The sequence below is a fragment of the Leuresthes tenuis genome, unplaced genomic scaffold, assembly GCF_036924035.1.
Source record: "Leuresthes tenuis unplaced genomic scaffold, fLeuTen1.0.hap1 SCAF_7, whole genome shotgun sequence".
NCBI lineage: Eukaryota > Metazoa > Chordata > Actinopteri > Atheriniformes > Atherinopsidae > Leuresthes > Leuresthes tenuis.
In genome coordinates, this window is record NW_027325361.1 from 24,585,105 (window position 1) to 24,606,803 (window position 21,699).

At 41.6% G+C, this 21,699-nt stretch overlaps 3 protein-coding genes across 6 annotated transcripts in view; 2 read left to right on the forward strand and 1 right to left on the reverse strand.

Moving 5' to 3' along the window:
- The window catches only part of LOC140312341 (allantoinase, mitochondrial), a 505,108-nt gene that overhangs the window by 93,091 nt on the left and 390,318 nt on the right, over nucleotides 1–21,699 (forward strand). The gene's annotated exons all lie outside the window — the stretch shown is intronic.
- On the forward strand, nucleotides 3,056–17,050 carry bcl6aa (BCL6A transcription repressor a). 4 transcript variants are annotated; one of them, XM_072390093.1, is made up of 10 exons: nucleotides 3,056–3,574; nucleotides 9,647–9,739; nucleotides 13,459–13,630; nucleotides 13,733–13,954; nucleotides 14,043–15,008; nucleotides 15,251–15,432; nucleotides 15,522–15,689; nucleotides 15,788–15,918; nucleotides 16,164–16,301; nucleotides 16,397–17,050. In XM_072390093.1, exons 1-10 carry the CDS (start codon nucleotides 3,550–3,552, stop codon nucleotides 16,538–16,540), a joined length of 2,241 nt encoding a protein of 746 aa, XP_072246194.1. In that variant the 5' UTR covers nucleotides 3,056–3,549; the 3' UTR covers nucleotides 16,541–17,050. The 4 variants fall into 4 exon arrangements, with proteins under 4 accessions (XP_072246194.1, XP_072246195.1, XP_072246196.1 ...); XM_072390094.1 differs by lacking the exon at nucleotides 3,056–3,574 and adding an exon at nucleotides 4,399–4,441; XM_072390095.1 differs by lacking the exons at nucleotides 3,056–3,574; nucleotides 9,647–9,739 and adding an exon at nucleotides 11,253–11,350.
- Nucleotides 18,503–21,127, reverse strand: smx5. Its single transcript, XM_072388752.1, has 5 exons — nucleotides 21,058–21,127; nucleotides 20,806–20,873; nucleotides 20,411–20,441; nucleotides 20,225–20,284; nucleotides 18,503–19,356 (listed from the first exon to the last, which is right to left on the reverse strand). The coding sequence occupies exons 1-5, from the start codon at nucleotides 21,058–21,060 to the stop codon at nucleotides 19,231–19,233; spliced, it is 288 nt and encodes a 95-aa protein (XP_072244853.1). The 5' UTR covers nucleotides 21,061–21,127; the 3' UTR covers nucleotides 18,503–19,230.

Consider the following 21,699-nt stretch of genomic DNA (forward strand, 5'->3'; position numbering starts at 1 on the left):
ATTTTCTAATCATTAAAAAAAAATGACCAGAACACTGATTAGCAAGTGGGAATCAAACAAGTGAAACTATAACAACTAGTATTTCCTGTTTTTCACTCTCGAGATTTGGAACCAGCACCTAGCAAGAATCCTTGGTCTGTAATTTAAGGCTATTTCCCATCAGCTTCACCACAGACTCTGGATACCCAAATATTGCAAGAATCATACAATTAGTTTTGAGCAGAGAAGATCTGTGTGGAGCACAGTATTTGCATTGTTGGAAAAACTCCCTGTATCGACATAATGTACCAACAAAAAACAATATAATCATGTTTACAACTCCCTTCTTCTTGTAAAGCCACCCAGTTAATATCATTTTTATGAGAGTGACCATGACTGGCCTGTCCTCACATCCGAGTGCAGGAACGATCTGTATTTTGGGGACAGCCTTTTAAAACAGACTTTGGGAATCTATCAAGACACATTTTTTTTCCCAGGCAGATCACATATAACATATAGCAGATATGATCACAAGACACTAAAATATCGACACAAAGGAAAAAGCACACCTCATATGGCTTTGTGGCACACTTCAGTCCCAGAGTCGAAGAGCACACGACGTTCACATTTGTTAGAAAAGTATGTTTTCACTGAAAAAAGTAAATCCTAGAATGCTAACAACAAGACTTTTGTCAAATCTGCTACATGCAATCTGTGTCACTCCCCAAAATATGTATCCTCTTCATTTTATAAATGCCAGCTTATGCAAAACTCCAGATTTGGCTCTTGTGACCTTTATTAGAGCTGATAGCGGCAGCCATGGATACCAGGGAGCGCCATGCTGGCACAACAAAGGCTAGTAGTGTGGCTGGATTACAGATCTATGTGATAGAAGGTAAGTGAAAATGACAAGCGCGTATTATCCCTCACTGATGTGATAATTACGTGCAGCTGACTGCCTGAGAAAGGTTATCTTACAAACAGACGACCAGTATACGCTCTGAGAAAACATACCAACGCAGTACAGCAGGTTGTTTATGGAAGGCTGTTCCTTCAAATCCACAAGGGCTGAAAACAGTGATAATGACACGATTGATAGATTGATAGATTGATAATCTATGAACTTGTTTCACATTCCCATAGGGGCTACTTTTCATGTCAATGATTTTGAAAAAGACAGAAGGTGGTTAAACCATATGCAGACAGTGAGGGATCACTGCTTTCAGCTTCCAGAATGATTTTGGTTTTAGACACTGCTGATAAGAACCACTGCGAAGTATGCGTACAGAACAACGATGTTGGGAGTTCTTGATCTTGTATTATCTAGGGAAATGTCAGGCTTCAAACATGATCAAGTTTGTCTGGACTAAAACAAACAAGCGAAAAAGAATGAGCCACTTTATGAAATCAGATCATGTTTGCATCTGGAAGGTTGCAAAAACATGGTCCCTTTTAAAGAACTCGGATGATCCTCGTTTTGTTAATTTGATGCCGGCCAAAATTATATCAGATGACAGCATAATCCGACATCATTATTAACATCAAAACGTGTTTGACGCTCAGGGCTGATGGCAGCGCAGCTTCTGTAACGGGATGATATGGATTACACTTTGAAAACCGACCTTGGCCCCCTCTCATTTTATATGCCTGCCAGTCGAACGTAGTGATGACCGCATGCGTTGCATCGCTGCCAAGTAAAACCCAAATATCCCTCTGATGATTAAGGTCACTCATACACTGCTCTACAGAAGCTGTCCCCGTATAAGCCGTATAAGAGAAAAGGGACAGAGGGAGGTAGATTGACCGTTTAGACTCCAGTTAGTCTTGATGTCTTTTTTGTTAGGCCTCTCCAATGCTACCCTGATCTTTATGCCCCTCTACGGCTGCTGGAGACAGGAAGAGGACTGCACAGTCCCCAAAATTTTCCTCTCAAGCAGCATGACCTGTTGTTGACTTTGATTTGTGTGTCATTAAGAGGTTTAAGCTTGCTTCATGAGTTTATCCCTGGATCACAGGGATCTGCGAGGCTCACCGGTCATTTGCTGTCAGTATCCCAGGAGCTCAGATTGTAAGGGCTGCTTTACTCTGAATATGATGGAAATGTGTTGGACTAATTTGGCTTTAGTAGGATTGGCTGAATATTAGTCCACTCATCCATTGGATTATCTCATAGCTGCGATGAACACACTGCACATGGTAAGATCTGTCAAATATCCATACATATCTCATTTTCCGCTAATGTGTACCTCTTCACATAGAAGTGCTGGTGACTGTGAGAGCTTTTGGGAGTTGTCTCCCGGTGAGATGAGCTTATCTGCACAGACGTTATGTGTTTCGATTTAATCTGAGTGCAGCATCAGGTGTCGAGTACAATTGTGTGCTGATTCACAAAACGGTTTTATGTTAACACTACGGATTCACATGCACAAAGATGGAAAAAAAAGAAGAAAAAAAGGCACTTTTTCAGTGAAATGCTAAAGATGATATTTTGGTTTCCTGCTACGACATTCTAATTACTTAACTCTACCCACAGACAAAAAGAAAAAGATCATTCAACACTGACAGTAGCTTTTTTTTTTTAATCGAAAATGTTCCTTTAATGTTGTCATTATTTTCCTCCCTAATTTTCTCTCCAGCTGCAACATTACTGACCTTCCTATTGGCTGTGCCATATTGGAGTGACAGCTGGTGTGATGTAATGACGCCCCCTCCACTACTCAAGTTATAAAGAGCAATATCTAGTTCCATGGATTGAGATAAGCTTAGGTAGATTAATGCTCTGGGACACTGAAATGTTTGTTGTGTAAAAGCTCTGTTTATAAAACAATGTGTCATTGCTGTATATGAGAAACTCTGATCTGGCAGATGGCCTGAGCTCTAAGAGTTCCTCCATGTTAAAGGCACGGCTAGTCTATGGTTTGTGCTCCCGTGGCTTAATGGGATTTCAGACTCTACATTCAAATCAATTCTATATAGAAAAACTGGGATTATTTTGCAGGCTGTTTAATCTTTTCCCTCTCTCTCTCTTTCTCTCTCTCATGTCTTTTTTTTATTTTTTTAAAAACTCAGCCTGTCCCACGGTTTTAGCATTCGTGGAAAAGTGGAGCGACTGTGAGTGCTACAATCAATGAACGCTAGAGCGCAGGCGGCCTATCAGCTCAGAGTGCCAGAGAGATGCCCTGTGGACCGTTTCTCTAACGTGAAGCGTGCTCAGTCAATTTGACTCACTTCAGCCCGGCTGCCGTGCCCGCCTTTCCAGAAGCGTTCCCATCCTACTCGACAAGGACAGACACGAGGCTTCACCAGAGCTGCTCCGCCACTGCCAGACACAGATCCGGTGCCCTCTTTTGCTGAAGAACAACTTCATCCCTCCGAGCTTTAGCTGCCACTCAGGGTAGAGGCTCGGGCACCAGTCAGCCTCTGCATCTTGGATCTACCAGCAACTTGCCAGACAAATAAACCTCTGGTGGAGACGCTTTCTGGAACCCCCAGGAGAGGTCCCATCACTTCTTGAGCTGGACTTTGAGCTGAAGATTCAGAGCGGCCACCTGAGTCCTGACAGATCCTATCATGCCTCACTCCTTCCAGCAGAAAGGTGAGACTTTCTACTGTTTGTCAGCACTGGGTAAAAATTAAAGAGAGGAAATCTCTGCACTGGTGGAAGATGCATGAATGTCGAGTGCAGCAAAGAGAGAAAAACTCTTAAGTTAAGCCTTTAGTGAACTCGAGCGCATTTTGAATTTCTGAAAATTGGGGCTTGATGCCATGCACAGAGGCACGAGGCTTTGCAAGATGATAAAACAGTTAAAAAATTCCACTGAACACAGACCACAAATGTCAATCTGTGTATGCAATTAATCTTTTCTTGTTATTATGAAGGGCTTTCTTTGTCTTCCATCCTTTGGCAGCGTGCATGATACGTGCATGTGCCTTCAATTTTTAAAAAACAAATAAGCCGGAATATCTGAGTGTCCCTTCTTAAAACAGTTGTCATATATTGTTAGAATATGGCACCTCAGCAAGATGGATGGCAGCCAAACACTTAACTTCATACAAAGGCCAGAAACTCTGGCTTGCTAACAGCTGCCTTGATAATACTGTATATTTCCATACAACTTTCATGTTGGTCAGCTAATCTCAGAGATTTAATCAATGTGTTGCTGAATCGCTTGTTCTGTCTGAACAAGTACGCAAACTAACAGTAAAGCACATACAGTAAGCACATATGTGATAAAACAACTGACATCTGATAAGCAAATGGGAGAACTGAATCTCACTAACTAAATAATGTCCTCACAGACTTTATCTCCTGTATGTAAAAACATGTAAAGAAGACTTTGAACATGAGCCAAGGGGAGATATGAGCATTTTGAGAGAACTTTTTGATTCCGTTTTGATTTTCGTGCCAGCTTTGCACCACAGGAATCTTCTCTCAAGCACACAAAGAACACAAAAAGCAAAGGTGAGTCCTTCAGATAAAAGACTTTTACACCATCAGAGGCCTCTGTAGAAGCCAAACGTTCTTATTTTTGAATTTACAACAGGTCGCTAATGCACATCCACGCTTTGGTTGGAACATTTTGGTCGGTTGATTTTCTCTTCAGTTCACATGTGCTACTTTTACAGAGAATTACTTGTGGTCTCGCGCATGCAAAACAAAACTTTTTTTTTTTCTGTCTGCATGATGAGGCGCAGATAACAATGATGTAAAGGTGCCGAGCACAGGCGCTGGCACAGTCTGAACTTCCACCTGCCATTTCCTGGGCTGTAGAGATGCTTTTTAATGAAAGCACAGAGGGATGCAGCCGCTGTTAGTGAGACAAGAGTACAATCAAAAATACCGTTCACAGCGAAAATGCAGCTTAATGAGAGCTGATGGTTATTTGAGTTGATTTGTTTCGAGCAAAAATAAACCGTGGGAGGTTTTCGTGAATGCACAAAAAGAAAGAGTTCTACTTATTTATTCTTTTTTTTTCCAATGTCTATATTTATTAAGTAAAATGCAGTCAGTTCCATGTGAAAATTAAACCAAACTAGATGCATATTGGGTCAAATTTGGGGAGCAATATGAAAGAAAAATGGAAAATGAGGTTATTTTCTTTGTTTGCAAATGTCCGTGTGCATTTAATACATTATTCATATATTTCCTGTGATATTTTATTTAAATAAAATGCTGTAATTATCTTCTCTTCAATCCATGTGAGCACACTGAGGTTGAGGTTTGTTTTCTGTTTCTGACTTCTGGGGTTTGGTGGGATTGCTTTCATCCTCCCCAATCCCTGTTTCCACATTGGATTTAAATCCATTTACTGCTTTTGGCTGGAGGAAACCACCAAAGAGCTGACATGAAAATACACCTATATGCTACTGGAGGTTGGTAATGTTTGATGCACAGGAATCTTGGTGGAAATGTCAGGGCTAAGACCAGATTTCTCTCATGGAGAGCTCGTCTACAGCTCCTGTTTCTGCATGTTTGAAGAGAGGAATTGAATCTGACCTCCTGTGTCTGAACATGAGGTAATTAAAAATGTAGATGTGTTCAGTAAGAACCTTAACGGGGCTCTAACCAGGATTGCATTCATATTTTAGAATTTTTCCAGCACAGGAGCAACAGAGATAGTATGCTGAAGAGTGCACCGTTGCCGCTTGTGCATGGTTCTTGTTGAACTGTGGCCTGGAGCTAGGTGTGTGTAGTTCCTGTTTAACCAGCCTTGTAGACCAGCGTCAGCACCTGACATTAGATTTAGGCAGCTACCTTGATCTGGCAGTAGAAACAGTGTAACATGGGAGAATTGTATATGGTTGATATCAAAAATAGGGCAAGGGAGAGAAAAACTAGCAAGTGAAGAGCGATTACATGAGAGTCCGGGAACAAAACACTGCTGCGAGACTGAATCGGTGTGCAGTCAATCTCTACGAACTCTGATGATGTGGGCATATATCGCAGCAGTCTCAGCTTTCCCCCTCGGTTTGAGGCCAAACATCCGCTACCTACACGACGAAGAATTCAAACCGGTTTGGCAGCTTTGAGTCGTGACCATTTACATCACATACAAACTACTTGAGAGTGGAAGTTTCCACTGCTTCAGTGGAAATATACTTCATGTTGTCTCTTTTTCCTAAACAGTGCAAAACATTTACTAAAAAAATTTACTCAAAACAAACGTCGGTTTGTTTTTTGGAGACACCGTGTTATGCTTTCTTGCTGTGTCACTAAAAGATTTGGACAATGTCTCAATTATGTCCAAATATTAACTTAAAGTAACAATGGAAAAAGTAGATGTTCTGTAATACTCGTAAGCTGTCACTGTTTAGGTCAGTTAGCTTTCATACTACTTTTTTTCCTTAACTGTTTAGCCTTCTGTTTTAATCATATAATCACTATTCCAAGTAAATTTACCCTGGTGGGAATTTCCCCAGCGCAGTAAACAGGCATGTGCCTAATGTCAAAGACAAAAAAACAAAAAATGCTGTGATACAAAAAAACATTTCCACCACACACCCAGAGCCATCACAATCTAAGGCTTGGAGCCAACTGGTGGATGTTTTGACAGTAGAGCAGAAAAGGGGGTTGATTTCGACAGATGGTTCTTATTGGATCATTATCGAGTGTGGTGCAAAGAAATAAGACCCTCTTGTTTACCATTTGAATCCCTGCTCCAAAGCTTCCTGTCAAAGACAGGATACCTCCGTTAAGAAACTAAACTCAGCCCACGTGGAGGCACATAAACAAAGCTTTGAAACTAATCTGTGCAGAAGTTCTCCCAAATCTTAACAACTTCTCCTTGTGCACGCTGGAACTGCTGCATGTTTTTGCAGCCCTGGAGCGTTTGAAATAAAATAGGCAGACAGAGCCGACACCAAAGAGTGTGAAGATTTTATGTGAATGGTGGCGATCGTGGCATGCTTTCCGTTTCTCCTTGTGTTTTGTGGAAGAAACCGACCCGTCATCCAGCAGATGGCACACTGGCGAGAGGCTCTTTGTGGTATGCGTGGAAAATTCCATCAAGTTCCACTCTGCAGGCTGCATTCCTCGCTCCTTGCAGCTGGCCTTGAGAAAGTCCTGAATCTACATGCTTTGATTTGACTAAATTGGAATTCCAGCCCACTAACACGCCTCTGCTCTGACTATAACCTTAGCATGTAGCTTGCACAAGCAAACGGGTGAACTCAAGGTTATCCACAGAGGCACTCGGCAGAAACTTACTCCAAAGTTATTTCCATGAGTGTGGCTGTGTTTTGGTTTTGAAGGAACTGATAAAGCAGAATTAACACCCCATCTTCAACAAAGCTTTCACACATTCAGAGACTCTGCTTATTGACCACCGGAGCTGCTAAAACACATGTATAACTTATGAATACGAGTTGTAAGAGAAGACCCTGAAACCCTCTGAATAAAATGCGATGCCAAAATGATCATTTGTAATCATGAAGCTGCTCTCTAGATGAGTGTGAACCTCAAAGAGCTCTTTACCACTATCATTCAGAGCTGCTGGTAATCTCCCTGTGTGTGTTTAACCTTGTCAATCGGGATAAAAGACAACTTTCAACCCGGAGCGTGCACATGTGGAGAGGCACACAGCAGCTTTGTTAAGAGCAGACACGATTTTGTGTCGGAATATGACTTCTCTGCCTGTTAATTAAAAAAAAGAAAAAAAAGCAGGAGGCAAACTTACAAAGAAGGAGCCTTCCTGCACAGGAAATCTTTTGAAGTCAATTTTTCAGTGCACTCACTCATTACACCTTGTGTTCCTAAACAGCTGTTATAAATGATGCATGCTGCGCATGTTTTCAGTGATCTCTTCAAATAGACGATCAAGGAAATTGTATCAATACATACAATAAGATGTGGAGAACAAATCTTTTCATTGACACGCTGCAATTGCTCCACATTTCACACCTGCAGTCATGGTGGTGTTTGACAAAGAGAAAGTGAAGTGTGAACAAAAAAAAAGGGGAGAAAAAAGAGAGGGGGGGTGTAAAAAAAAAGCTTCTGGGATGCATGGAGTTAAAAAAAGTGAAACTTAACAATATGAAAAGAAATTCTTTTAGAGAAAGGAACTAAAAAGACCTCTGTAGCTAACAGCATTATCTGTTTGGTGTTACAGCGCGGTTGCATCATGCCTCTCAGAACAAAACTCCACACTCACATCTTTGCTGACAATGAACACTGAAGTTGGCAGAAATTTGCTGTGAAACGAGACAAAAGTGTGCAGTTTGTGAGGGAAAAAAAGAAGGGAAAAAAAAAGTGAGGCAACCTCCGGGCCCCGGGCTTTTGTCAGTGGACGTTTTCTATTCAGTGACCTATCATGCACCAAAAACAGGCTAAGAGGTGTTTCACACGTGTCACAAGTTTACAAGATGCTTTTTTTTTTAAAGTGTGCTTCTGTTAGTGGCCGACCCGACTTAAATCACAGGCAGCCTCCTTCAGCTGTGATGGTTTCTGACAGTGAGACCAAGGCCCTAACGTCATGACCACTTGTTTAATTATACAGCCTGAATGGAGATCAGGGGATTAGCTGATACACCGCTCATTGTGTGATAATGCACCCCCAATCAGCTCAGACCGGGGCATATTGATCAGCTTCTCTGCACTCTTCCTCTGCCCCCTGTAAGTGGGTCATTTATTTTTGCAAGAAATTGGTTGAGGAAAAGTTTGCCAAGGATTTGCAGTAATTATCTCATCCCTCTATAGCTGGGCACAGCGTGAGGCCTTGGTAAATTACACATCTCTCTCCTAACTCCTGGATGGTTTATGGCCGTGCATTATGCATAACTGCGCTGGAGCGCCTTCAACATCCCCCAAGTGGATTGAAATAAAGTTGACGCTGCTCTTTGTTTGGAGCTCAACACAGTCTTTATTTGGCAGTGCTGAATCGCAGATTGCTGTAAAAGTGTTCGTCTTAATTATTTTGGAGACTTTTTTTTTCTTTTTTCCCCCCTTTATTCTCCCCAATGGTTTAGGAACACCTGAAGTGTTTTTTAGTGGGATGCTGGATCCAGATGGGCGGATGTTTAGGCAATCCACAGGGAAATGTCACTTGTGGTAAAGCGGGGTGTGTTGGCGTACATTGGGCTGAAAAAGAAACACCGCCTGTTGTTCACAGGATGACGAAGGTATCAGGCAGTTCAAATGTCACCAGAGTCAGCTGGCAGTTCGGGTGCGATGACGGTGGGAAATCATAGCAAAACTTTTTACTCTCTCGGATATGTCAATTATCAAATTAGAATATCATCTTAAGGGTGCTTAAAATAGGTCCTGAAAGAATAAACTTATAAGATAATTCTATATTACACAAAGTCCTCACGGAAAAGGAGTAGAAACATATTTAAAGTCTCATTGTGGCAACATTTACAGCATAAAATGCACAAGGCGGTTTGCTCCAACGTGGAATGTGCAGGTTATTAACTGTAGTAACACTGACAAGAAAGGAGGCTATGTTTCAATCAGCCAACACACGTATCTTTACAGCTATAAATGCACTGATATTGATACAAAAGCAAAACATTTGAACTGTTCTGAATGAAATATTCTTTTTAGTATCAAAAACTGCTTAAGATTATGGCTGCATTTTGAAGGGAGAGTTTTTGAAACTCCTTGGACACTTTCACTGTTAAATGCACTCCCACATATTTTACATTTCATGTGATTTTCTGTGTTCTCCAGCCCAACAAATGCTGCTTCTGTGCCAAGGAGTGAAAGGGATGAGAAAAGACGGGGAATCTGTGGTTTGGAATCACCACAAACAGGGTTTCCAAGGTGAGTCACTGACAGTAAATGTGTGCCCACATCTCATGAGATGAATATAAGTTCTCAGTTGCTGTCATTTGCATCTCATAACTAAGAATCAGAAGCCACCTATTAGCTGGTAAACAATGTGCAATTTCACACCAGTTCTCCCCTGCATGCGGGACGAAACAAAGCGACACAGTTCAGCTAGTCTTGTTTCATTTTGTGCAAGTGCCTAGTTGGTGATAGTTTCAGACAAGGAAAGAACCAACACAATGCTACAATGCTGAGATGTAAAAAAAAAAGACTTTATTTATTCTTGCTCGACTCTGAGAAATGATGCAATATGCAGTACACATGGCTTTTAATTAAATGGCAGAGTGTGTGTGTGTGTGGGGGGGATACAGCAATGGATTCAATTACTTTTCCAAGAATCTTTCATTCATTTTGCATTTGTAAATGTTCTCGTCACCTGACATGGACAACTCTCCCAGGTACCTTCACCCATGAATTACAAAAAATCTAAGTCACAGCAGTCACCGTGAACTGAGCAATGCAGACGTTTAACACCAAAACCACACAGACCTGACCTTGGTATTACACTTTACAACGTGTACAACAGGTTTCACAGCATTTTAAAGATTAACAGATTCATAACGACGGGCTAAAGGCTTTCAGGTTGGCTCACGCAATGCTTTTCTGTTAGTGATACTTGCTTAAACGAAGTATTCTTAGCAGACCTTAAATTGATTTGTAGTTAAGCACTATCCCAAATGGCCTATAGCTTTGTTTGTAGCAGCGACTTAACCAAACGCATACGCGGCAACAGCTGGAAGGTCAGTACATAAAACCGTTACACGCGTAGGTGAGAATAAAAAATAAAAAAAACTAAACCGTTCGTTTTTAAATTGGGCAGATAAAGTGCCCAGTTTAACTGTGCGCAGAGATAAACAGTCCCATCCAAACGCTCCACTGACTACCTACAGACGTGTGAATAATAAATCTGTTAAAGATTTCCTTTTTCAACAAACCCCCGATGGCGATTCGCAGTACTCTTCGTCTGTGAAGTTGGCATAGCGGCAGCAAATTCTGGCTACAAAATGTCAACAGGAAAAGCAAGCCTGTAACATGGACCTGTCCGCCTGGACCTAATTTAGAGCTCAGTCTTTGTGCTGTTCATGTAGGGTCTGTTTATTAAATGCGACGGCAGTCAACGACACCACACATTGCTTAAGTCATGGAATATGAATTAGTTCTGAGAATTTCGGGGGCTGGGTTAAAAGAACCGGTGACGTAGCCAGCCCGACGTCCTCTGACTGCGGACTATACCAAACGCAGGGGGATTTTGATCTTCAGACAGCAATTGACTGCGTTATTTTTTAAAATTATACTAATTTTTGTATTAATTTAAACACTAGTTTTTTTATAGTATAACTTTAAAAACTGTTAGGTGCAGTACAAACAGCATTAACAGCTTTTAAATGCATTTGTTTTTATAATTTGGGAAAAAGGCGTCTCTCCCCTGCTCCGGGGGAGTGGTACTTTCTCGGGCTCAAATTCCGAGAATTGTGCTCGTCTGATTCTTAGAACTGGGGTTCTTAGAAGTGGTGATGCAAGAAGTTTCTAGGAAAGCGCTACCAGGTGATTTTTTAAATTCCATTTTTCCTCTAATTTGGCGCGAAGTTGTTATCTACTATATTCTGTTGATGCTTTAGACATTTATTCATTTGTGCTGGTGAAGTGTTTGTGAAGCCAGGGCTGTGTGTGAGACTGTCAGTGTGAACAGTGCTGAGTCGAAACTCTGCTGTGGTGACAGCCGGAGCACCGCTGTCTTGACAGATCGGCTGCCTCGGCGCTGGGCTGGTGAACCAACGGGGCAGGCAGCTGCCTACCTCCACTGTAGCTGCTTAATCATGCTGTAAAGCTGTAATAACGCTCGGGTTAGATAACTACATCGACGAAAATAGGACTTCTAAGAGCTGGCTGTGCTGTCCGGAACCCGAGCTGTAGCACACGGGCTTGGGTGAATGTGGCTGTGTTGATGCGCTCTGATTTGATGCCACTCTGTACGTTCAAGTGTCAGCACGCAGTGGAGCGGAGGCACGCGCGCGCTGTCACACGAACTTTGCTGGCAGCATGGCAGTCGCAGGTTCAGGATATTTTTACTTCGCGGTCGTAGCGAAGGTAATTTGCTCTAATGGAGCGCAAAAGGCAATGCCGAACAAAACCTCCTGTTACCGTAACATTGTAGCGGAAATATTACTGTTGTGGGGTGTGCTTTTTCCGTGGTAGAGTCTACAAGTTGTCTCTCTCGTTTTCCCCCACAGTGAAAGCGCGCTGTTTGACAAGCTAGCAAAACAACTACGCCAAGTTTAAAGGTGTCACCAAGAAAAAGCCCTGAGCTTGCTCGGGCTTTGCGCGAGGTTTCTCACATCTTTCCTGGCCTAAGTGTTTCGGTTACGTAGTAATTATGCCAAAGAACAGCGACAGTCTCTATTTAGGGCCTATAAAATGCAAATAAAATAAGAAACTGTGACTAACACCAATTTAAGCAGATTAAAATATGCATTGGCATTTAAACTGTAGGCTTCACTCTCACTAAAGCCGAACGACTTAAGTTATTTAGCTGTAATCCTCGTTAAAGATTTCCTAAAAGGGTAGTTAATTTTGTCCACGTTACTGGTAGTTTTTTAAGCGACAGCAGGTAACTATTTACCAGTCCGTCAGTTTTAAGTGTCTTGGTTCTATTTAGAGACGTGTCCGGTTTCAGACTTCTCACTTGACATTGAGTTAAATATACTGTCATAAATCCGCCTCCGTTTTTTAAAAAAAGAGGGTTTTTTTTTTCTTTATCTTCCTCGGGTTAATTCAGTATTAGCTTTCGCTTCCATAAAATAATTGACACAGAAATCCGGCGCAGTTTATCGACACAGAGCGATTTGTTGGACTTCACAACAGCACTGTCTGTCTTTTATTTTTTCCACAGCAAACTGTTACTTATAACCTTGTCACCTGCACGGGGCTATATGGCAGACTGTCATGGCGAGGACATCTTGCGGTTGAAATTGAAATTTGGATGTTTGTTTGTTTGTTGTATGTGAGCGCGCGCGCGTGTGAAAAGTTTTTAGTAATAAGTCAGCTGCTTGCGGAAATGATTTCCCTAATTTCTCCTCCTGTCAGGCGTGAGCTGGTGGGAAAGCCGACCCCGCCGCGCTGAAGGCAGTCTGAACTTTCTTACGCCGCATTTAAAATTTAAATTTAGTACTGCTAAGGTGCTAATTTTTTTTATTCTGTTTTTTTTTTTGTTGTTTAAAGTGGCATTTATTTATTTTTCTAATATAAAGTCACAATATAATTATATGTAATGGATATATTTACTTCTGAAAATGTGCTTCTTTTTTTTTCTTCATTCATCTTCATGATATAATGCGAATTTAATTTGTTATATTTGGCTGGCAACCAGTGTTTCTGACAGAGCGAGTAGAGAAATTATTCTTAAGGTGGAAATGAAGACGTCTGGTCGCTGTTTGTTTATTAAAGGGCGCCGCCTTCCGGTGATCTGTGAATCTGTTCTAGTTTTTATCCGCTACCTTTGGAAAGGTTCAGATTTCTTGAACCCTGTTATTTTACCGAGATAACCCATTCTCTGTAGTTAAAACTAATGAATACCTTGTGCAGTTGCAGCAAAAATTCATCCAGGCACTTTTTCAAATGCAAAATAATCTGGATGTCCTCTCTCCCTTTTGCAGAACTTGACAAAATGGCTTGCGCAGCAGACAGCTGCATACAGTTCACACGCCATGCAAGTGATGTTCTGCTCAACCTGAACCGGCTGCGTAGCAGAGATATTCTCACAGATGTCACTATCTTGGTTAACAGACAGCAGTTCCGTGCACACAAGACTGTTCTCATGGCTTGCAGGTGCGTGACATTAAGTTTTTAGTAAATTTATCAGCTGCTGTTTGCAGACTAAGTGACTCATTTTCATACAATCTTGTGTCTCTTTCTGTCTAATTTCTGCAGTGGGTTGTTTTACTCCATCTTCACTGACTCCCACAAGTGCAACCTTAATGCCATCAGTCTGGACCCAAAGGTGGACCCAGAAGGCTTTGCTATCCTGCTGGAGTTTATGTACACCTCCCGACTCACACTAAAGGAGAGTCTGATCGTGGCTATCATGAATACAGCTATTTACTTGCAGATGGACCATGTGGTGGACACCTGCCACAGATTTATTAAATCCAGGTGGGTAGAACAAAGCTCCATAACAATTTGGTGTAAATCCATGATCATCAGCATCTGTATGCTTACAGACCTCTCATTTTCTGCACAGTGATCCGACTGCCAAGCTTCCTAGAGATGAGTTTTTGGTCAGTCCCTTGGTTTTACCTCAGGATGTCCATGCTTACCGGCCCCATGATGTTGTTGACAGTTTGCACAGCCGCATGGCTCCGTTCAGGGATGGTAGGCCCTACGGCACAAACATGTTCACTGGGGTCAGCACCCCAAGCAACTACCCTCTCTATGGGCAGTTTCCCATGCCAGGATTCCCCTTTCCTCTCTGCAAGCTGACAGATACCAAAAACGCTTTTGCTGACCTCTCAAAGAGTGGCATCCACCACAAGCACTGTTCTCCACATGACAGCACCAATGCCATCAGGGCAGAATACGCCAGGGCGCTTGGCACGAGCTCTGCCGGCATCATTCACTCCACCACCTACGCTTCCAGGGAGGTAGTGAGAGACGATGAGATGAGAAAGGAGGGCCACGAGGGTGTCGGCCAGACTGTTGGCCTCGGCTCAAGGAAGCGTACGTTTCCAGTGCTGACCTTCGAGCACCAGAAAGACTTGGGCAAAGAGCACGCTCCTCAGGCAGAGGAGGATCTTATCCATCAGCACTATCCCCTGGGAATCTCCTCTGCAGGACGCAAGAGTTTGGTGAGCAGCCCGCAGAGCCCCCTCAAATCAGATTGCCAGCCCAACTCCCCGACAGAGTCCAGCAGTAGCAAGAACGCCAGCCTCTCCCAAGCCAGCGGAGCACAAGGCCCACAAGGTATGCCGGACCCCAAAGCTCGCAACTGGAAGAAGTACAAGTTCATCGTGCTGAACCAGAGCGCCAAGGAGGAGGAGGTGGGGTTGAGGGATCCCGGGCTTCGCTCACCTCAGCGGCTCGGCCTGCAGCCCTACCTTCACCCAAGTGACTCAGAGAACCTCGACCCTCAAACCACAAGCAAGAGCAGTGACCACAGCGAGGATCTGCCTGTGCCGCAAGTCAGTCGTCTCAACAACATCATTAACAGGTGAAGTTTCTGTGCGAAGCATTTGATTTAAATACAACAACAAAAAACAAGCTTATTCCATTTTCATAAGCTGCTGGTGGACTTTTTTCATCATTTCATTTATTTCATAAAACAAATAGCACTCAATTTAAATGTACCTCTCCCAATTTTAAACTTAAAACAGGACCAGTTTTGAAACTTTATTTTTGGATTAATTATATTATGAAATATGTGTTTGAATTGAACAATTTGTCTATCTCCAGTGCACTTGAGGGGTCACTGAGGAATGGCGATGGCCACCCTCCACACTACCTGAACCGTCTCAACTGCTCAACCTGCGGCTCCCAGTCCCCACAGCACTCAGAGGTCTGTCCCAAAACCTCCAGGTCCCGCCTATCAGAAGACATGGCAGAGCTTCATTCTGAATATTCAGACTCCAGCTGTGGTGCGTGTGGGATTTCTGCTCACATCAGGGTTGATTCAGCGCCACACGTGAGCAGCAGTTAACTTTGACTTTTGCTTTGTCCTGGACAGAAAACGGTACGTTCTTCTGCAACGAGTGCGACTCCAAGTTTGCTGAGGATGAAGCTCTGAAGCAGCATATGCTTCAGGTACACAGCGACAAGCCGTACAAATGCGACCGCTGTCAAGCTGCATTCCGATACAAGGGCAACCTTGCCAGCCACAAGACTGTCCACACAGGTAAAGAAATCAAATAAAAATAGAGCAGTTCCACTGGCTCATGAGCTGCCTTTCAGGTGTGTTGGTTGCAGAATTCTGAAGTGATTTCTTATTTTCAGGAGAGAAGCCGTATCGCTGTAATATCTGTGGTGCTCAGTTTAACAGACCAGCTAACCTCAAGACTCACACTCGCATCCACTCAGGAGAGAAGCCATACAAATGTGAGACGTGCGGAGCTCGTTTTGTGCAGGTACTGACCCCCTTCATTAAAAGTCTGAACCTAGTTTTGAAACTCTGCTGCTTCGGAGCAGCAATTATTGTGTCTGTAGTTCATTTCAGCCTGATCTCTAAGTAGAAGTTACTTTGCTCATTGTGCAATAAGTGTGTCGGCTCGGATGTTCAATCAGTGTGTGATGGGATTTGCTAAGACATCTAGTTATAGTTATAGTCTAAATTCAGCCGGATTTGCTTGATTTTCATGTTTTTCTTGTTTAGGTTGCTCATCTTCGTGCCCACGTGTTGATCCACACGGGTGAGAAGCCATACCCCTGTGAGATCTGTGGAACACGCTTCCGCCATCTGCAGACGTTGAAGAGCCACCTGCGCATACACACGGGAGAGAAGCCCTACCATGTAGGTTGACACCACTTACTCCTCGAGAAGTTAAAAATAAGTCTAAGGCGCAACGAGAACGCCTGAAAGTAATGCCGCTCTTCTGTCTTTTACAGTGTGAAAAATGCAACTTGCACTTCCGCCACAAGAGTCAGCTGCGGCTGCATCTTCGACAGAAGCACGGCGCCATCACTAACACAAAGATCCAATACCGTATGTCTACAGCAGACATGCCTACTGACTTGACAAAGGCATGCTGAGCTACACGAGGCAAAGAGTTTTTACGGAGGCATTGACCATGGCATTTATAGACCCCAACTTGTACAATCATCCTAAATTGTAGTGCCACACTGTGTTCATTAGACAATTAAATTGGCTGTGTATGCCATTCTAAACGGGTTTCCACTACATGTGAACGTAGAGCCACTTCTGGCTTCTTAGTCACTTTATTGTTTCTATATAAATACGAGAATATATATGTGTATGTTGGGAGTGTTTTTAGGCTTTGAGGGTACGTATATAAAGCTTTATTTTGTTGAGAAGGACGGAATGTAAACGATGTGTTTTTTTGAAAATACAGTATTTTATATCAGAGAACTTACTTTTCTGAAAGTATTGAAAATTTTGATCGACGAGTGGTACATATATTTTAAGATAACGGGCTTTGCGGATGTAAAAAAGCTGTCTATACAGTTTTACGTTGATGTACAGACGTGTCGCTTCTTGTCAAGTTGCCATATTCACACGAAAGGGAAAAAAAAACAAAAACATGGCGTCGGATTCAGTCTGAAATATATCAGATGACTGTTGCCATCTGACGAAGATATGCATGAGGTACACTCTTACCGTCGTTAGTGTACATGAAGAGGGTGACTACATAAATATTGTGACATATTGTGTTAATATATCTGTGGGATTGCTCTCTGCTGGCAGAGCCAATCTTAGTGTTGAACTGCATTTTAAGGTACTGCTTTGTATTGACCAAGAAAAACATTTTTGCTTCAGATGTATTTGTATAGATGTGACTTTCGTTTTTGTTCATTTGTTTTTCATAAGTAAAAGTTTACAGTTTTTGCTCTTTGTTCTAGATCCTACAGTAAATTTGTGTCAGTGTTAAGGTTTTTGTTTGTAGATACACTGTGTATTCAATGTGCCTTTCTCTATGGTGACTGAATTCCTCTCCATTCAGCCCAGCTCTATTAAGGTACAACTCAAGGACAGCACTCGTCCTAAATCCCTGTGTGAGAGTGTGTGTGTGTGTGTATATATTTCTATATGCTTGTCAGTAACCTTAGAACATGCAACTTTATCATTGTAAATTTTCAGGACTTGTTTGGTTTTTTTTGGATTGGGCTTTTTTAAACTGCATTAAAATTATTGTACAACGTTATAGATGTATGAATGTAAAATAAAGGTTCTGGATTTCTATGTATTGACACCAGAGTTTGTCGTGCTTGACAGGGATGACCATGAATGTGCAGGCAGAAGGTTTCACTTGTTCCTGAAATGTTGCTCTGAGACAATGAAAACATCTTGTAGTCCAAACAGCACGATGTGCAACTTTGGAAAATTATTATTTTTTTTTTTTGACAAATTTAGACTTTAAAGCCATGAATTGTACCCACAAAGGACAGAGGACTTAATGAAGATGACCGTTTAAATCCTGCAATACAGGCATAACTGCAGCAGTTGGTTCCAGAGTGCTTTTCAGCTTTTATCAGTTTTGAGGAAATCCAAATAATCAAGGAAGCTTCTTTGACTCTCAGCGACATTTGGTGGTTTTAGCTTCTCAATTTTCAGTTGCTATTTGTCAAATAATGAGCTGAATTACTGAGGATTGTTGCACACTGATGGGTATTTTCTGATGTCTTTTGATGATAATTAGACCAAAATAATGAGTTAAAAAAAAAAAAATAAGATGTTGGTCCTACAACACCGATGGGATTCTTTTTTCTTTTGTTAACATTTCGTAAAGCGGGTGATAGACTGGTAACAGCAGGCAATTTCATCATTAGATGTGGACAAGCAGCAAAAAAAAAAAAAAAAACATTGGATGGATGGCTTAATGAATGGATAATAAGGCCATTAAGAATATAGTAAGACTTACAGAAAGATTTCACAGCTGGTGTTTTTCCCTTAAAGCACGAGATAAAAATAAGAAGCTTGGAGAATTATTTATTTTCACTGCTTTTTAAGACTGGAAAACATTTTCCCGCCTCTTCTCAAAATCCAAACGTGTCGAACACTCCGTGTTTTCAGCTGGTTTAGCTTCAACGGTTACAGGAAGAGCCGTTACACTGCGAGAAAACATTTATTGTTCTTCCAAAAGCAGATCTAACAATCAGGCTTCTACCTGCTGATCACGCCACAACTATCCCGTGCAAACCATGAAATTTATCCTTTTAAATCTTTACTTCCCAAAAAAATGCACTCAGTTACAAAATAACTTCTACCATGGTTGACCAAAATCAGGACAAAAGAAAAGAAAAATATCATCAGTTTGGGCGAAAACGCTGAGATAATCCATTGAGAAAAGAAAAAGTCACTAAACATGACCAAAATATAAATAACTTTTATTTCCAAGTGGCATAAAAAAAACAAAAGTCATATTTTTAAGGTAAACAGTCAACATAAACATCACAGCAGATCTTTACCTCAGCTCTCTGGACTCTAATTTGGATTTGGCTCGATTTCTTTTCAACAAAACAAAAACATCATCTGTGAACTGCCTCTGAGGTACAGACAACTTCTAATAAGCACTGCTTTGCAAATCATTCATCACTAATGTCAGGAATGCACTTAAAGTTCTCCGTGTTAAAGTAGAGCCTCGCTGACAAGACCTGCACGGACCGGTGACATTTTTTCCATCTTTAAATGAAGTTAACTCAAAACTTAAACTAGTCATCGTTCACTGTTACAAAAGCCCCCCCCCCCCCGGACCGCAGCCCAATCACTGCTTCTGCTGCATGGCTTCTTTTCGCGCAGCATCTTGCAGCAGCTGAGTGTCCACTTCATCTGCCGGCAGCTGAACATATCGGACCACCGATCCACGGATGAAACAGTTTTTCACAGACAGCTGGAGCACATTAAAACAAGACATGGCAGAGTTTGATGTCAAGACGATGAAAAACAGCTTCAAGAAACACAGAATCCTGTACGTCCAAAATGCTTTTGATGGACAATTGATGACAGAATTACTGAGGCATTGTATGTGTCACGCATATTGGTAACAAGAGGTTTCGTTTGTACTTCAATTAAACTTTAAAAATCTGTCATTTTTGTTAAGACCTAAACAGTAGACAAGGTTTGATGTGACAACCCCCTCGTTTTCTCAAACAGGGCAAATTGCACATTTGCCATTTTGTATTTATAAGGTCGATTTGTAAATAAATAAGTTTCCATGGACCTCCAAATGTGCAGGTGTGTGGATTGATGTAGACAAACTAGATTCAGGAGAATCTATTATCTTTGACGGGTGACGTTCGACACAATGTAAGAAAGTGCTTATGAGTAAATGTCATACCATTAGAAAATGTCAAGATATACAAAGGTAGCTTAAATGTCACATTTTTAGATGCCGATAACCACGAAATAACTGAGGACAAGCTGGCCAACAATCATTAGATTGGAGAAATTTCTCCTCTGGAACTTTCTCTAAGAGATGTGACTAAAAAAATAATAACGCCTTAGTTATGCATTCATTTAGAAAACCTCCTTTTGTTTCTTAGGGACAACGTAACTTTATTACCCAGCATTTGCTTTTCTGCTGCAACACAGTTAAGGACTGTTCTTCAGTCAGCCACCCTCTCGTTTATTTGTTCTGTTTTTGTCAATGATATCGATAAAGTTGGAGAGAAAGGAGCCTGGGGTTTCCAAGCGACCCTTAAAGCAACATTTAGGCTAAGACAGGCAAAAAGCTGGATGATAGGTGCAGAGAAACTTACCATGTGAGGATATTTCTCTGGGTCTGTGACACTGATGTCTGTCAACTTAATGTTCAGGTACTGAAACACACAAAGGATGGTGACACCTAATTATTCAATTAAATAAATATGTTCAAAAAATGGACAATAATGTAATATCTGAAACGCTTTGTTTTAAACGATGATGAATAAATGTGTATTTCAAACCTGGTCAACAGAATGAAGAGTTCCGCAGATGCTGAAAATAGATGTGAGGATAGAAATGACAATAGGCATTGATGGATATTCAAATGTTACCATACACTGCAATAAAATAACCTTTTAATATTTGATAAACTTCTAAGCTCTGCAACGTCCATTCACATTGCATTTCTTTTACGTTTCATATAGGGACGCCTCCCTATTCAATTCAACGACAACAATTCTCTACATTTTAGCTGCCTTCAGTGTAACGTTAATTCAAAGCTTCGGTGTAAAAACTCACTTGTTACCACCATCTACATTATACTGGTCCAAGCAGCTAGCATGCTTTTTTGCAAATAAGCGTCGGACCTCGCAGCAAAAATATCAACATGCTCCGTGGTTAAATTGTAAAAACTCACCTCAAGTCGTTTTTGAGCTCCACCACCACGTCTTTCCCCACCAGCGACTTGAAAAACGAGTAGAAAAGCTGAGAAACACAACGACACGCTAACGTTAGTGTTAGCAGCGAGCTAAGAGGAGGTTTGCCGAAAGCCAGGAAACTATACACCACACAACGCGATACACCTACCTATAAGTAAACCACAGACTGCCTTATTAAATATTTAGTATAAGCTATAAAACATATTCATGTGTTCGAACAGATTTCTTACCATTATTGCGGTAGCTTTCTTGTGATACTGCGTCTGTCGTTGATGACGTATCAACCCTCGGCGCGCTTTGCTGTGACGCACTTGGGTGCAACTACCGGCCCCCTCCACGAGAGGGAACTAGGTGCGTTTTCAATGTTCACGTTTTGAAAGAGGCATGATGTTTGCACCTCTGAGGTTTTAAGTTTACTGGAGTTTGTTTGGTGAATGTTGTTCCCGAAAAACATTATGTGATAACTGTAAGATGAAAAACCTAAAATAAAGCCTGTGAGATGAAACCTGCAGGATGCCTTTAATCTATGTCCAACTCACCACAAATAGTCACACACCAGAAAAGTGAATATTTTTTCTAACAGGTCAACATTGGAAGAGGGACACTCAATATTGTTGAGCAAAGGCTTGTTAAACCAGGGTATTCCAGGAAATTCCTTAAACACTCAGGAAAATGATCAGGAAAGCCTACATATAGGTACTCAGTGAAGGAGCAACGTGATCCAGCACAAATATATCCCATGTTTTTGTCATATGCATTCAGATTATATATAAAAGTGTACCCTGTTCTTACAAGCTTACTTCTTGTGTAAACAAACTGATTCACTCTTCCTTTCATTATTGGTTTCAGGACCCAATAGTGTCTGTTGTCAA

Coding starts and splice junctions, on each gene's coding strand:
- bcl6aa (XM_072390093.1), top strand. CDS start 3,550: ATGCCTCACTCCTTCCAGCAGAAAG. Junction 3,575..9,646: donor TCACTCCTTCCAGCAGAAAG/GTGAGACTTTCT, acceptor TGTGTTCTCCAG/CCCAACAAATGCTGCTTCTG. Junction 15,433..15,521: donor ATATTCAGACTCCAGCTGTG/GTGCGTGTGGGA, acceptor TGTCCTGGACAG/AAAACGGTACGTTCTTCTGC.
- smx5 (XM_072388752.1), bottom strand. Junction 20,442..20,805: donor GAGCTCAAAAACGACTTGAG/GTGAGTTTTTAC, acceptor ATCTATTTTCAG/CATCTGCGGAACTCTTCATT. Junction 19,357..20,224: donor CAGAGAAATATCCTCACATG/GTAAGTTTCTCT, acceptor AATGTGCTCCAG/CTGTCTGTGAAAAACTGTTT.